We start from the raw sequence: 16119 nt of genomic DNA on the forward strand, positions 1-16119 counted from the left end.
CCATTTCCGCACAAGTTGCCCCAACAAGTCGTGCGAAAGGTAAAAGGCCAGCCCACTTCAAACTGCATAAATAAAATGGACATGCAAGGGATGAATAAATAAAATGTAAATGCAAGGGATGATTGAATAAAATGTACATGCAAGGGATGAATAAATAAAATAGACATGCAAGGAATGAATAAATAAAATGTAAATGCAAGTGATGATTGAATAAAATGTACATGCAAGGAATGAATAAATAAAATGGACATGCAAGGGATCATTGAATAAATACCGCTGAATCCAGGCAGGGTGTATCATCCATTTTCCCTTAGGAGTGCGCGTGACAAGGGGCTCGACACTCTCAGGATGCGCCACCAATCGAGCAGCCTGATGCTTACTCTCAATCTCCGGAGAAAGCAATGATACTCTCTCCATTTTGTGCCTGCAACATTTATAAACAAAGTTAGACATACAAATTAAAGTTAAGCATAGTTAAACCGAGAGTACATATTAAAACATAGTTGAACAAAGCGTACAAATTAACACACAGTTCCACACAGAGTACAAATTAAAACAAAGGGCACAAATTAACACTTAGTTTCAGATAGTACAAATTAAAGCTTAGTTCCACATAGAGTACAAATTAAAACATAGAGCACAAATTAACACATAGTTTCACATATAGTACAAATTAAAACATAGAGTACAAATAAAAACATAGAACACGAATTAACACATAGTTTCACATATAGTACAAATTAACACATAGTTTCACATATACATGATAAGCCTAGTTTCTTCCTCTCCCTCGTCGTCCACGTCTCCCTCTTCTACGGGCAGTAGCTCCACCAGTACCGAAAGTTGGACAATAAGTGTCCCTGTGGCCAAAATGGTTGCATAGAAAACATTGTCGTGACGGTCCTCCGGCTTCAGATTCATCCATATCATTTCGGGTGCACCTGAACGGGCGTCTGCCTGTGCCTGTACGCAGTAGCCCGGGGTCAGGAATGTACCGCCTTTCACCAGGGGTTACCTTGTTGAAATTGCCCATTGCACAAAACCCTAGCATCTCACCCGTCCATGTGCTAGGCACAGACTCTTTCAGGTAATAGGGAGACACAAATGAGATTGCGTCCATCCCTAGCTGCCCGCAAGCAACAAGTACATGTGAGCAACGAAGGTGAAGCAACTTTGGTTTGTTGCAGGTGCACTCACACGTTGGCCACGCTTCATTTCCAATCTTCACCTCCTGTGTCCTCAATTCATTTCCAACGCCGAACTTGTCAGTTGGCAAGCGCACCTCAAACCTATGTTCTTGATTACCGATGGCGACGACAGTATGAGACGTAGCTTTTCCATCTTCTCATCCATGTACTTCATAATCTTTTCACGGTACGGTGTATTTGGGTTGTTCATGATATGCATTTCAGCTCTCTGGCGTCTATCTCTGAAATACTTCACCGTGCCATGGAAAATACCCTCGACGATGGCTGTAAGTGGTAAAGCCCTATTTCCCCTCAGGACAAAGTTGTATGTTTCTGCCAGGTTAGTAGTCATGACGCCGTACCTAGCGCCATGTGTGTCATGCAGCAAAGACCACCACTCCAGAGGCTTGTGCTCTATCCACTGCTGAAAGTTTTTAATCTGCCTCCCAACCCTTCTCCTAGTGCCGGGTGGGTCAAACCCTGGCAAGTCACAAAGCCCAACAAGTTCTTCCTCAGATGGTCCTGTTCCAACTGCTGTCTGTGCAGCCACTGCTGCTACATGTGCTGCTACCGCTGCGTTTCGTGCCGCTGTCCTCTCCCTAACATGTTTCTTCTTGAACTCATCAAGATAACCACGTATCCTAGTGTACTTCCATTGTTGGTTCTGTTTGCAGAGTTTCTTGAATAGATTCATAAGTGACTTGTTCCTGAACTGCGAGAAGAAGTTGGCCCCCAAATGCCGCATGCACCAACGACTCTGCATGTCCTGCCATGGAGTCTGTTCATCAGGCTCAGGGTTTGTCAGTGTCCTTATCACACTAAGTATGCCTGCATGTCTGTCATGAAGGATGCACACATTCGGCTTAATCATGCACAATTGCTCTCTTGAGCTGCCTGAAAAACCATAACCAACTTTAAGTTTTCTCACCCTCCACGAAAGCAAATGCGAGCGGAACGATTTGATAGTTGCCGTCTTGACCAATGGCGGTCAAGATCTGCCCCCTGTATTTGCCAGTGAGAAAAGTACCATCTATGCATAACACCAGTCGACAATGATGGAAAGCTTGAACGCATACACCGAAAGTGAAGAACAGTCGTTGCAGCACCCTCACAGTTGGATACTCTGAGTGCAGGAAGTGTTGGATGTCGACATAGGTGCCTGGATTACGGGCTTGCAGTGTATGGAGGAGGCGGACAACAGAGTCGTACGAGTCGAAAAACGAACCAAATCTTTCCTCAAGAGCCCTCTGCTTAGCCCTCCAAGCCTTGCCATACGAAATGTTGTACTTAAACCTTACCCTGACCTTATGCATGATGGCCTTCACTTCCATTGCTTTGCTCTCCACTATCTCCGTGTAAAGCAACCGAGCAAGAAGCGTCGACGAGAGGTTACGATGGTCTTGAGGGATACTGGGAATGACACATGTGTGCAACATCAAGTCACTCACAACCCAATCTGTGTCATACTTAGGAACATAGCCATGCACCCTCCCGGGACAATCTACTTGTTCACACTCCATTGTAAGATATTTTTGTGAAGAGACTGTTGTTTTGAAAACCCTTTGCGTGGACATTGCCCAAGCAATTATCGCATCCTGCAGATGTTTCTTGTCAGCAAATCTGGCACCCTTCGCAATGTTGTTCTGATGATATTGTCATGCAGAGTCGTGCCCATCGTTCACGGTCATAGCTGAAGAGAAGTGTTGATTCCATGATGCAGGAGTCGGCACCTCCTCTTTGTCCGACTCATGAGACTCATCGTCATAAGAACTACGGCCATATGTATCTTCATCCTCCATCTCGTTCTGCAAGTGACCATCTTCTTCGTCCGCATCTGCCTCGCCAGTGTACTCATCCTCTCCTACTGCCCCGGAGCTCTGGCCTGATTCATAACCACCACCTCCAGTATTCGACACAGAGTTTGCATTGGACAAGTCATAATTTGATTCACCCTCGCCTTCAGCTGGATTGGTCTCATGAGCGACAACCTGGATTAAGGCGACAGGTGTAGTTCCCCTTTTCTCGCAACTTTTTAACCAGCGCACCCACTTTGATGTCCAGTCTATCGGCCTCAAAACCAAAAAAATATTTGAACTTGACTTGGTCCACAATGCTTGCACACGGGCGGTGTATGTTTCAGGATTGACCGCTAAACATCCTACCAACCATTCCTGCAACTGACTAAACGTCCATGTTTGAGGGGCCGTTAGATCCAACTCCACATACTTAAACTGACTCAGGTCAGCTCCGTGCTCGGTTGTTAAGACAGTACCGGAACCGTAGTAAAAAACAAACTTCACTACACCGGACATCTCTGATGCCTAAAAAAATGTTTAGACGCATCAAATACTAAGCAATACGGCATATAAAAAATATTATGACACGTCAAATACTAAGCAGTACGGCATATTAAAAATATTATGACGCGTCAAATACTAAGCAGTACGGCATATTAAAAATATTATGACGCGTCAAATACTAAACAGTACGGCATAAATAAAATCTAGCCTAATCAAAACATATTACTACCGGCCATACTATTTGGACGCGTCAAATACTAAGCAGTACGACAGATTTAAAATATTAATAGGTGTCAAATACTAAACAATACGGCATAAAAAAAATCTCGTCTATCAAAACATATTACTACCGGCCATAATATTTAGACGCATCAAATACTAAGCAGTACGACATTACCCGTTGTCCAAAATAATGAGCACTACCAAACGCTAAAACATACTTCTGGCATCATCACCATTGCTCCAATCAAAACATATACATTGAAGCAGTGCACACGAATCCTCATAAACATCATGTGTCTAAGCAGTACACACGTATCCTCATAAACATATACATTATAAGATAAATACGTGAGAGATTAGGATTTACCCTTGAAGCGTGTGAACCCAACCTCGAGCAACCTCACAGTCACCCGATGAGCACCACCACCTCCAAACTCCTCCAAACCACCACCATTGCTCCAACTTTGCACCACAAAATTAGCTCTACATGGCCAATGAAAACAGTAGATCGAGGTGTCTTTGGGTGCCAACTAGGTAGGGGATGCGATTTTGTGGTTTAAATGGGATCAAAGTGCACTAATTTGGGCTAGAAAATGGGGCCATTTGAGGAGAAAATGAAGAACACAGAAGAGAAGAAGCTGGCTGGGAGAACGAGCAGAGGAGGAAGAAGCTGGCTGGGCTCACTCGGGCACGCACGGGAGGGATGGGAAGGCAAAGTGAAAAAGGAAAAGGAAAAAGATTCCGGCCCCGAACCCACCATGCCGCTTTCGGCCACGACGAGGCCGACTGGCCAGTCGGCCTGGGCCAGGATAACTGCCTCGTGGGGGGCCCACAGGCTGAGCAGGCGGCCTGCAGTCGGCCTGGCCAAGGCCGACTGGGCCTAATCGGCTTGGGCCAGGCCGACTAGGCCCATTCGGCCTTGCCCAGGCCAAGGCCGTATTATTTTTGATATTTTTGAAAAACACGTATTATTTTTGAAAATGATTAAAAAAATCGTATTATTTAAAAAAAATTAGCATGATCTTGCCGGTAGTTTGGTTTAATGGAATAGAAGGTATTTCGTCTCAAAAAAGCATTTAAAACAAACATAAAAATAATATATCAATGCCAAATTTCTCAAGATGGGTGACGTAGAGGGGATGAGGAATGTTCCCAATCCTAAGCATCCCGGCTATCCCAGCCGAAATACAAGCCTGTCCGGAGAGTACTCATGAGTTCCCCGTTCGGTTGCAACAACCCCTGCAGGGATTGAGTGGCGTTTAGAGAAAATTGAACTAAACTGTCATCGTTACTTCTCAATCCCCAACGAGAAAGCCGTGCGAAAAACCCTGACAATGAGGATACACAGGGCAAAACCGAAGAAACAAGCCGCTACCGCGAAAACGAAACCCCTCCCGCTCCAACGACGCCGAACAGGGAACATCACCTTGCGCCAGAGCGGGTAGGCAGAACTGGACTTCTTCGACGACCGGAGACAGGAAGAGGTTGCCCTGACAGGAACGGCTCGCGCAACGGCAAGCCTGCGTAGCACGAAGTCGCCCTCCCTGGCCAGCCCCACCGCGGCAAGCAAACTCTGCCGCCAGACGAGGGCTCCAAAGGTAACGCCTCCAAGGAGGACACGGCGTCCGAAGACGCCACCATTGCCCGATCCGAAAAACGCATCTGAGCTTTCGCTCGGAGGCACCTCGCCTGCAAAAGGTGGGATGTAGTAGGGCTGCACGATGACGCCTTCAAGAAGGGAGCGGCGTCCAAGGACGCTGTCATCGCTGGCACCAAAGGCGGTGCAGGGTTTTCACCCGCAGCCCACGCACCCAGCGTGAATAGGGGCAAAAAACCTTCGCAATGAAGAACTGACCAGAGGCCAGAGGCCACCAAAGCTCCGTGCGCACCGACGTAGGTCCGTCGACGCCAATGGCCCAAACTATCAGCCGCCAGGGCATCACAACCGCCCCACGCACCGGCTTTGACGCACACTCGGCCCGCAGGCCCAAGCCGGACCCAAAACGGGCCCGCCCGCCACGGGCCATCGAGCCGGTCGGGAACCTCCACGCACCGGCAAGTGCACGGCAATGCTGCAACCACATGCCGCCTAGCAGAACTGGCCGGCTGCCTGGGCCGGGCTCATATGTGAGCCCACGCCACCCATCTGCACCCAGCAGACCAGTGCCGCCATGCTGCCCAGCACCGCTCTGCGCCGACGGCCCCACGCGCCACCCCACGCCTCCACGCGTTCCCCGCCGTCATCTCGCGCCACCAGGCGCCGCCTCGTCGTGGGAGAAGAGGAAAACGCTCCGCCGCCACCTTCCTTTGGCGTGCGCAGGCTTCGCCGGCACCCCCTTCGGCGGCAGCAAAGCAGGGGAAAGGGAGGAGGAGGAGGAAGACCGGTGGCGGCTAGGGTTTCAGGCAACACGGGGTAGGAGGATGATCCTTTGATTTTAGTATTTGCATCTAGATGTGGCCAATGACTACAGAACGTACCCCAATGCAGCAACTCAATCCATCAAAAATAAAAATAAATCAAAGAGGCCGAATAGAACATGAAATCCGATAGATCGAATACGTTCATAGGATCGACACTTTGTGTTCTTTGAGATAAAGAATCGGATTCCTAACAATATATAGAAAGGGATTTTGTTTTGTTTGTAGCCTTGTATTAGGCAACTAGCCGCTGCTACTCGTAATCGATGGAAACAGAAATGGGGATGTCGACGGCGCCGTGGTCCTCCCTCCCCGACGACCTCCTCGGCCTGATCCGCCACAGGATCGCCTCCCCGCGTGACCGCGCGCGCCTCGCCGCCGTCTGCTGCTCTCGGCCACAGACCGGTGCCCGCAACGCACAATCCGGCAGCGACGGCGCGACCTCTCCCGACTCCCACTCCCAGCTCGTCGCCTCTTCAATCTTCTCGCGCTTGGCGCCTGCAACTCCGGCCAGCTCGACGGTGGAGAGGCCAATCTGCACGGCAGCCGCAACTAAAGGACGGCACCAACTACCGAATCAGGGGTAGGCGCAAGTTAGTTTCAGGTTGAGTTGTTGTTCAGATCCGAGTTGTTGTCACGCTGTTCAGATTTTGTTGTCGAGTTAGTGTTGCTGCTACTTCGATTCATGTTCGTGTGTAGCTTCTACTTGAAGTTTCTGTGTGACCGTGTGTACAGCGACAGCGTGTGTGATTATGTATGTGAGGCTCAATTGTACGTCAGATTGCAGGTACGTGTGATGCTAGTCTGTATGATTTGTCGAATTCTGAAATGAGATGGTGCCGAAATTTCGGAAATTCCGGGTTACCCGATACCCGAACCCGAATTCCGGGTTATTAATTTTTTGCTCTAATTTGGAGTGTTAAATTTGGAAATCCGATTTTTTACTTACCCAAATTACCCGACCCGAATTTTCGGGTAAACCCGAACGCCCAGTCTGATCCTAGTCCTTGTTATTTGAAACAAATAAAAATAATCATAGCAGGGGTGTGGCCGGCCGGTACGTGGATATATTTTGTATCGTGTTTAAAGTTCCAACCGCACATGTATGCATGTTACATATCGGATTCCTTCTTTACTCCAAAAGGGAGAACATATCGGATTCCTAGCTACTTAGTACTGCAGTATATAAGATAAGGGATTTGTTTGTACGGCGATTAGCCAGTACTCGCAATCGATCGAAAGTTCGAAACACGTAGAGAGATGTCAACGGCGCCGTGGTCAGAGCTCCCCTACGACCTCCTCGGCATGCTCCGCCTCAGGATCGCCTCCCCTCGTGACCGTGTGCGCTTCGCAGCCGTCTGCAAGCCGTGGCGTGCCGCCGCGCTGCTGCTCCCGGCGCCGCCTGCCGCCCCACTGCTGCTCCTCTCGCCGCGCGGCCGCAGCGGGATGAAGCACTTGTGCGGCCCCAACGACAGCTGGGTCTTGCGCGTCCCGAAGAAGGCTCTCTACAAGCAGTTCCTCGGCTCCCACGACGGCGGATGGGTAGCTGCGGTGAATTACGACGGGCTAATGATCGTCAACCTCTTCTCCGGCGCCGAGGTTGTGCTCTCCGCAGACCAAACCACCAAGCTCGCCTCGATCTGCTCTCCCAAGCCGTTGCCGTTCCACTGCGTGGGACACAGCATCTGGAAGATTGTCTTCTCCGGAGACCCCGCCTCCTCGGACGGCTGCACCCTCGCCGTCCTCATGGGCGACCAGGCCCACGTCGCGGTGTGCAGAGTCGGCTGCCCGAACGGCGAATGGGCCGTGCAGGCTTGGCACGGGGAGTCTATCCAGGACATCGCCTTCTGCAACGGCGATCTCTACGGCCTCACGCTTGGCAGCGAGTCACTGATCAAGTTTGAGATCAGCATGAAGCTGCAGGAACAAGAAGACGGCGGCATGGCGCCGGTGCTCACGACCATGGCTCACAAGCTGGCCATCCAAAGGCGTGACGTTCCCACCTGGGAGCACGATTTCAGGGCCTACTTCGCCTACATTTTCGAGCTGCACGGCGAGCCGGCGATGGCGGTGCGGACCCGGTGGCCGGCCAACCGTGAGCCTATCTTCAGGGTGTTTAAGCTCTCCGCTGCTGCCGACGGCGTGTCTGAGCACAGGTGGGCAGAGGTGACGAGCTTGGGCGACTATGCCTTGTTCTTGGGGGTGGCATGGTCCAAGGCAGTGCATCTGCCGATGGATGCCGGCCGGTGCGTTGCTCGTGAAGGCCTGGAGAGAAACCACATCTACTACTCCACGCCTACCCGCTCCGAGGAAGACAAGTTGCCCGGCGACCAAGTGTACTCTGTGACATCAGAAGACGGGCACCGTATGTATTGCAGGAAAGACCAGAGCGTGGGCGATAGCGTTGGGAGAACAGGATACCACATGATGGGTTGGCATTATTCTGCCATGTGGCTACTCCCTCCAGACTTCTAGGTCATATAGTACTTCTTTTAGCTGATAGGAGTCTTCTTTTAGCTGATAGGGAGATGACTCCGTCGATCTTCGTACCATATTATCAGCATGAATCTACGTGTGACTGATTTCGGCCTGAAAGAGTATCATCAACCGTCCAGTGCAGTGAGCCGGCTTTCTTCTTGCAGAACACGTCGGAGCGAGAGAGAAAAAACTGTTTACCAGATGACGAACAAACTGTGACAACCATATCATAACACTGAATATAATCTATACAGATGGTCCCCCCCTGAGGTTTGTACACACCGGAGTTTGTCGAATTTCTGATGACTGCGACTTAATTACCGCTGTTGATAATACCCTCTACACACTTCTGCAATCTGCATGCTATCCTAACTCCTAAGTAACTAAGCAATTACACGACAGACTTGAATCACAACGATGACACCAGATCACGGCACGGCAGAGCACCAGCAACTCGAAAAAGACCGACAAGAAAGCAGAAAGATTCAGCTAAGTCCTTGCTCGGCGCCTACGATACCCGTCACTGGAATCATGCGTCCAAATGTTGAATTACTCATGATGACATTGGGCATCTGCCCAATCTGGTCAATCAGCCGTATGTGTTTGCATGTGGCTCGTAACCAGCTGTGCTGTAGGTGCAAACATGTTTGATCCTGAAAAGGAAATTTGGTATTGGTTAGCAATAGCCAACTTTAACTGGAAGATACAAGATGAGACGAACTCCTGTGATTATCAGTGTAGGTTAGCACCTGGAACAGCATTAAAACCATTCACAGTTTGGTGCATGGCGGCCCGTGCATGAACATTATGGCTGCTCTTCGTCTCAACAGCATGTTCACCTCGGTCTATTGAAACCTGTGGTAATGATCCACATTGCTGGCTTGGTAATGCTTGAGAATCAATCCTCTGAGCGGTGTCGGTAGAAGCACATGACGCAGTGTGTGGAGGCCCTGCTGAATGGCTTCTGCTGGCAGGATCATCAACAGTTTGCTGTTCACTCGACGCTGCTGTGCTGCTTGGTGGCATCATTGCTGTCGAAGATGAAGTTGGTACAGGTGGCCGAAATGTGTTTGATGTTTCAAAATCTCCTACCCACCCGCGACCAAACGTTATTCCAGGAGGAATGACCTGTTCAATTCGCTTCGATGCAACTTCCCAAGCGGCAGAACCAAGCTGTGCAGCAAAACGTGCCAGACTGCGGGAATAGGACTGCTGCCACTGAACCCCAACCTGAAACAAGAAAATACTGTGTTTAAGTGAGAATGATACTATTTACCATTCCCCAAAGTTACTGGGAATCTGAAAGACTGAAACTATATTGATATATCATCGATCTCTTAGGGAACATGGCTTGTATTGGACACTCAACTGGTACAAGAATCTTCCTTGTTCCGTTGTATGATGTTGCCACTGGCAGCTCATATATTGAACTGGATGGTTGATGATGATAATATGTGCTCCGGCGACTTTCTTCTACTAAAAGCGGCTTCTTCGCCATTTTTCCTGACCATTTACTCCCGGACCCTGGGACATACGGAACATTAAATGATGTCAGGGGGAAATGGGTTGGTTGAATCGGAAAGATGTCCTTTATTCATCAGCATCCCATTGAATACCCACTCATTCAAAATACAGAACTTTGGGGTGATTTAAAATAATCAAAACCTGAGTAATCTTCAATGCTTTCCATTTTGCGCTCGCTAGACCAATTGTGCTCATTGTTTCTATTGGCAAAAGAAGCTTTCAGTACATCTGCAATTCTTCTTTGTAGATCGAATCCTGAGTGTGCATGATGTCCACTATTTCCACCAGTAGCGAGTGCCGCACCAGGAAATTCAGGAGGAGCACGTTCTGCTGGTGGTCTCCCAATGTTTGGTTTGGCGGAGTTCTTTGGAGGCCTGCCTCTGCGACGTTGTGGCTTTGGTTCTTGCTCTGGTAGTGGTTCTGGCTCCGGCTTTGCTTTTGGTTTTGGTTTTGGTTCTGGCTCTGGTTCACTGGCATCGCTATCTTGCCTAAGATTCTCAAAGTCCTTCTTAGCAACCTCTTGAATTGCTCGTGCCTATAATACATGATACATGAATATTACATTTGCGCCATAGCTTCCACAGAAACATTGTAATTCATGAAAACAAGAAGACACAATGCTTGACCTGTCGATAGTATATTGTGTCTGGTGAGTTGTAGCACATCGCATTTGAGGTTATCAAAAACACATCATCCTGTAAATAGAAAGTTTGGGTTAGAGGTTACAAAATGAATGAGCATATAAATAGCATGCTGAATATGTGAATCATTATGAGGAATAACTTTGTACTAGCATAATAGTAAGAGTATCACAACACATTAACATTACAATAAGCTTTACGAACAAAAAGATTGTGACATCCTCCTAGCACGAGTAAGAATAATTCATTCGATAGATAATAAAAGTACACACCCAGCACGGCCTGTAATGTTGATTGTAGTTTAGATACTAACATACCGACTATTTAACAGTGAGTCAAACTGCCATTTCTTCTCGAGGTGTGGGTTGCATCCCAGACCATGGTTTAGCATGAAGCATGGAATAAAACTTGATGAACACAACAATGTTATTGATATAGAGGTAAGACTAAATTGAATGCGCACTGAAGATGTAAGTATACGATGCCGGTTACAGCATATTTAGATATAGGTCCAACAGTTTCAAGTGGTACCAGAGAGGGTAGGAGATAAGTAGCTACAGCAAGTAAATTGGTAACAGTAAGCATGCATACCAATCCCAAAAGTAAAAGTTCAGATCTTCCCATCTCAGTAAATGCATATCTCATATTTCAAACTGACAACTTCGACCTCAGGTCCAACAATACTTCGTTCGTGAGTACCACCACTACATGATTCATTCGTGAGTACTACTACAAAAAGTGTTTATATATTGGAAGTTGAACGTTCTGTTTACCCCAAAAGTAAGCTGCCTTATTATATTCCTTTGGCCACAGGTAACATGCAGTTTGCAGAGCATGTATATCGCTTTTACAAATGTAATAGAACTAGGAAATCCTGGAAATGAGTAATAAATATTGTCCAAGCGTTCACACAGCTGGTTTGTGTCTCTTCCTTCTTTTTTATAAAGAAAGCATCATTTCGTATTTCCTTAAATAATAGTTGAAGACATTTTTACTTCACAGCAGGTGCTTTCATTAGATCATATTTTCCATTAGAAAAAAAATGGTCCATTTACAGCTTTTCTTTTCTAAAACACACTTCTTCAGAAGAGTTAATCATTTATTTACATACAAACACTATTTGTTATGGAACTGTTTATAGTATCAGATACTATAGCCAAATGACTTAAACATCCTAGTAATAATTGGATATACAGAACATATGAAGACAGCAGCACCTGATATGTAACTAAATATAAACACAGCCCTGCTCATAATTTTATACAATTAAATTTCTGCAAATGGAATCAATAGCAGTAACTCCTGGTGGTGCAAGTGTTTCTCTTCACTTATTACTATAACAGATACCTTGATTCAGATTTCATTTTGCCTTTAAAGAAACTTGTTAAATGAAAATGTTGTGCTCCTGTCTTTCATTAAGAAAAAAAATCAGGTGTTCGGTACTTCAGTTTACAAGATATTTATCAAATGAAACATTGACAGAAAAAACACCTAGCAGCAAAACTCACAGGTTTGTATTAAAATATTTGCACCGCATGTTTCGACTCTAAGAGAGTGAATATATGTTCCTAAAAGGCATGGTGCAATGCTGCAGCAGTACAGAATATTTGCCCCGCATGTTTCGACTCCAAAGACAGCAGTGGACAAGGTATTTTTTACCAAGCCAGAAAATGCCATGGTTTTACTATTTCTACTGGACTATAAGAATAAAGAACATGTCTGTAAGGTACAAAAGGAGAAGAAACGTCAGCAGGGAAAAACACACGAGTGTGACAGAGATGACGACTAATCTAGCTGATCAAGCAAACCGACATAACCAAATTACTGTAACAGCTGATTTCCTACGAAACACTCTCAATCTTCTGCCTGTTAAAGGAAAATCCAAATAAAATAGAAAAAGGTGAAACAACAAAAAAACCAAAAGATTCTACACTGACCTCAAATTGCTCCAAGATGGTATAAGCCCCCTTATCAAGCTTCTTGCGAACCGTCTGAAAATCCATTGGGTCCTTGACAATATCATGGTAATCGGGCAGCTGACAATAAATGCACAATTAAAGGCAAATCAGTCAGCTTCTGAAAAACGAACCAAGAAAAACAAGCTTTCATCTTCAGACACAAACCTCTTCTGGATCAACTGGCTCTGAGAATACACCATATGTGTCTTTCCTGCAAGAAAGCAAGAAACAGACCTCAGATAAGATGTCCCGGAACTGTGAATGAACTGGAAGGAAGAACAAGCAGAGAGCATAGCAACTCACTTCTGTAGCCTATCAAGGATGAAGACCAATAACTTTTTGTCCGGCAGAGGTGTCGTGGGACCGGAATCTGACGGCTCTGTCGAATGAACAAATCCATCCACCCACGAGCACAGAAACAATCAGAGGCACGGGCATTAATTAAACAAGAACAAACTGGAATGTATCCACCACTACAAGAATAATTAAAAATGACATCCTTGTGCACATTCGTCCAGGTATTTTTTGCTTCTGAAATCTGAAGAATAAATGCATCAGAGAGCTAGGGAAAACCAACCTTCACGCCCATCCGTCGCTATCCTCGTCTTTTCTCCCTGCGGCAACAGCAGCAACAGAGGATAAAGAGAAATTTAAAAACAACAGGACAAAAATATCTTCACAGAAAATCGAGATGAGCGGAGAAAAGGCGCCAGAAAAAGTGGGGGCTTTCGTTTACCAGCACCAGTTACCAAGTACAGATCCTAACGACGCCGGCGTCGCGAGATGTATAGCAAAATTTGGCGCGAAAGGCAGAGGAAACCAGCCCAAAAAAAGGTACGCCTTTAAAAGCTTGGAAGCGATCCACTTACAAAAAAAATGCGCCAATTATTGCGACGCGAGAGATGCGATGGGTTTTTGGTTTATCCGCCAAATGATTGGGAGAGGGCTCTCAGGTTGAACTGCGCAGCGTTGACTGCTGCACGACGGCAGAGAGAGAGGGAGAGGGGGGATAAATAAATAGAGGCGCGCGGGCGGGCTTTTCATGCCTAAAATAGCAAAGAGAATTCCTCGGGCGGCGCGCGGCGGCGCAGATCCGTACGTTCCCGGGGGCAGAGCACTCCGAATTTGGCGAATTCCGCGCGAAACCGGCCGGATTCGAGCGGGGAGTGCGCAGATCGGGATTGGGGATGCGAGGGAAGCCCACCTTGGCTGATCCGCCGTGGAGGCCGACGACGAGGCGGACCTTCTTCTCGCGGCGGTCGTCGTCGCCGGAGTCTTCGTCGGCGGCGGGGTTCCGGCGCGTGGAGGGGCGGCGCTGCTGGGGCGGGGGCGGGGCCGGTGGCTCCTCCTGCAGCTTCTGGAGGCGGAGGCTGCGCTTCTGGAGGTCGAGGAGCGAGGGGCGGCCCTTCTTCTTCCGCTTCCGGCGGCCCGGGGGAGGCGCCGACATCACCGCGGCCGGCGGCGGCTGCTGCTGCTTGCCCATTGCCCGCCCGGCGAGTACACTGCCCTTTTTTTTATTTCGACGGGGCTTTACTTTTTTTTCTCCCTCCGTTGTGTCGCAGGGGGGTATCGCGTGTGTTGGGGTGCGGGACGGGGCGGGGGTGGGTAGACTTTTTGGTGCGGCGGGGGCCGCTTCTGTGTTGGCTTTTCTTTTTTCTCGCTTTGCAGAGCACGTGAGCTGCGTGTGTTTCTGGGCCTTCTGAGTTCTGGCAGGGCGGAGCTGGGAGTCGTATACTCGTATACCGTCTACTCGCTGCTGTCAACTGTATACTGATGCATGTATGACGTACCCGGGCTGCCAGTCGGTGGCACCGTGGCACTCACCAGGAACGCGACGATATGGCACGTCCGTATGGTTCCACACGGGACAAATATTCACTGCCCTGTAAATTCACTTTCAATTGTTGTGAATATTTTTGAAAAATAGTTCCAAGGATGTTCATATTGATGTAATATTCAAGTTGCAAATTTTGGCGAATCAACAAGATTCCATCAACTGATGGTTCATGACGACATTTGTGTAACTACTTGACATCATTATCGCAAACTCAACAAGAGACCAAATGTGATGTATTGAAAGGCAAACAACCATTGCACCTCGTCTTCCAACAAAATCGATAGGTCCCAATTAACAAGGAGTAACAAATCCTTGGGCGGAGCGTGAGTCTGGTTGGGCGGCTCTTTTTTTCGGGGAAGTTGAGTTTTATTGCTCATGACCAAGATTACACAACCAGTAGCCACGCATATTAGATGGTATAGTGGATTGTTCCTTTCTAACGGAATATGGTTTTGCAGGTACCGACATGATCCTTAGGGATGAGTTAGCTAGGAGCAGGAGCTGCCATGTTACAACATCGAGGAGTTTATCTCAATGTTTCGGAGACAAATGTGTTTACAAACTAAAAATGTGAGATCTCTTAAATAAGTCGTATATCTGAAAAAAGAGGAGTATCATTATGCAAACAGATTGTTGGAACGTTGCTAAATGTAGTGGCATGCATGTAATACAAAGTCCATCGAGACAAGGCCACTTCAAAGAAATCCACAGGCTGACGGGACTTGACGAAGATTGGTCAAGGACAAAACAGAGTCGCATTGCATATTAACAGAGTCGATTTCAGGTAGATCTGTTCGCCGCAGATTGGTTGAACCACGTCCTGGTTACCAGAGTCACAAGGATCCCGCTTTTCCTCGAAAGAAAAAAAAATCACTGACTGCAATACTTTTTTCTAAGCTTGCTTGACCCCTAATCTACTGCTCTTTGTCTGCTTTTCCACCTGGGATTAGCGCTGATGTTGCTGGGATAGTAGTATTGATGTGGAGGAAGTCCTTTCAGTTTCTGTTTCGGACATTCAGTAATCAATTTCAGCAAAGTTCTCAACTTGCCGGTGTTTGGTTTCAGTAGTTCTCTGATGCAGAGCAGTGAAGTTTCAGCAAAGTTTAGTACCCCCAGGTGTTTGATTATTATTTTTTTATAAGAAAGGTGTTTGATTTGATCGTACTATTTGTAATTGGTAGTTAAAGATTTCAGGTGTTTAGATTTACATGCATTAAAGATTTAGCAAAGTGGAGTTCGATTTCCTTCCACGGTTGTCTGTACTCTGTACACGACCTAATTCTTATGATTATTGTTTGCATATATATCCCTTCAATTCACTCTACGAGATACACTAGCCAGCAATCGCACATCCCATCACACGGTGATTCAAAGAAGAATGACCTCTGGGATGATTCGCTACTCATCGAGTTCATATCTCCTCGCTTTGCTTATGTTCTTTTCTTCAAAAAAAAGAAGATTTTATCGACTTATCGTAGTACTAACCCTACAACGTAACTTTCGCCCTCTGCATCCAAAACGGCACAGCCACACTTACTGTTCTGAAGATTGGCA

The 16119-nt window shown here is 47.2% G+C and overlaps 2 protein-coding genes across 2 annotated transcripts; one reads left to right on the top strand and one right to left on the bottom strand.

Annotated features, from left to right (window-relative positions):
• Positions 1-7387: 7387 nt before the first annotated feature.
• On the top strand, positions 7388-8602 carry LOC112268697. Its single transcript, XM_024454653.1, has one exon. It carries the CDS (start codon positions 7388-7390, stop codon positions 8600-8602), a length of 1215 nt encoding a protein of 404 aa, XP_024310421.1.
• Positions 8603-8807: 205 nt separating this feature from the next.
• LOC100827623 lies at positions 8808-14323 on the bottom strand. The gene is made up of 10 exons (XM_003578542.4): positions 13933-14323; positions 13306-13342; positions 13032-13107; positions 12894-12939; positions 12708-12806; positions 10756-10824; positions 10271-10664; positions 9975-10129; positions 9355-9835; positions 8808-9258 (listed from the first exon to the last, which is right to left on the bottom strand). Exons 1-10 carry the CDS (start codon positions 14209-14211, stop codon positions 9191-9193), a joined length of 1704 nt encoding a protein of 567 aa, XP_003578590.1. The 5' UTR covers positions 14212-14323; the 3' UTR covers positions 8808-9190.
• Between the last annotated feature and the right edge of the window lie 1796 nt (positions 14324-16119).

The sequence above is a fragment of the Brachypodium distachyon genome, chromosome 4 (genome assembly GCF_000005505.3).
Source record: "Brachypodium distachyon strain Bd21 chromosome 4, Brachypodium_distachyon_v3.0, whole genome shotgun sequence".
In the NCBI taxonomy this organism is placed as follows: Eukaryota; Viridiplantae; Streptophyta; class Magnoliopsida; order Poales; family Poaceae; genus Brachypodium; species Brachypodium distachyon.

Excerpts from the sequence above, each read along its gene's own strand:
- LOC112268697 (XM_024454653.1), top strand. The coding sequence starts at position 7,388 with ATGTCAACGGCGCCGTGGTCAGAGCTCCCCTACGACCTCCTCGGCATG.
- LOC100827623 (XM_003578542.4), bottom strand. The coding sequence starts at position 14,211 with ATGGGCAAGCAGCAGCAGCCGCCGCCGGCCGCGGTGATGTCGGCGCCT. Across the intron at positions 12,807-12,893 it reads AGCCAGTTGATCCAGAAGAG|CTGCCCGATTACCATGATAT; the intron begins GTTTGTGTCTGA and ends ATTTATTGTCAG. Across the intron at positions 10,130-10,270 it reads AAGCATTGAAGATTACTCAG|GGTCCGGGAGTAAATGGTCA; the intron begins GTTTTGATTATT and ends CGTATGTCCCAG.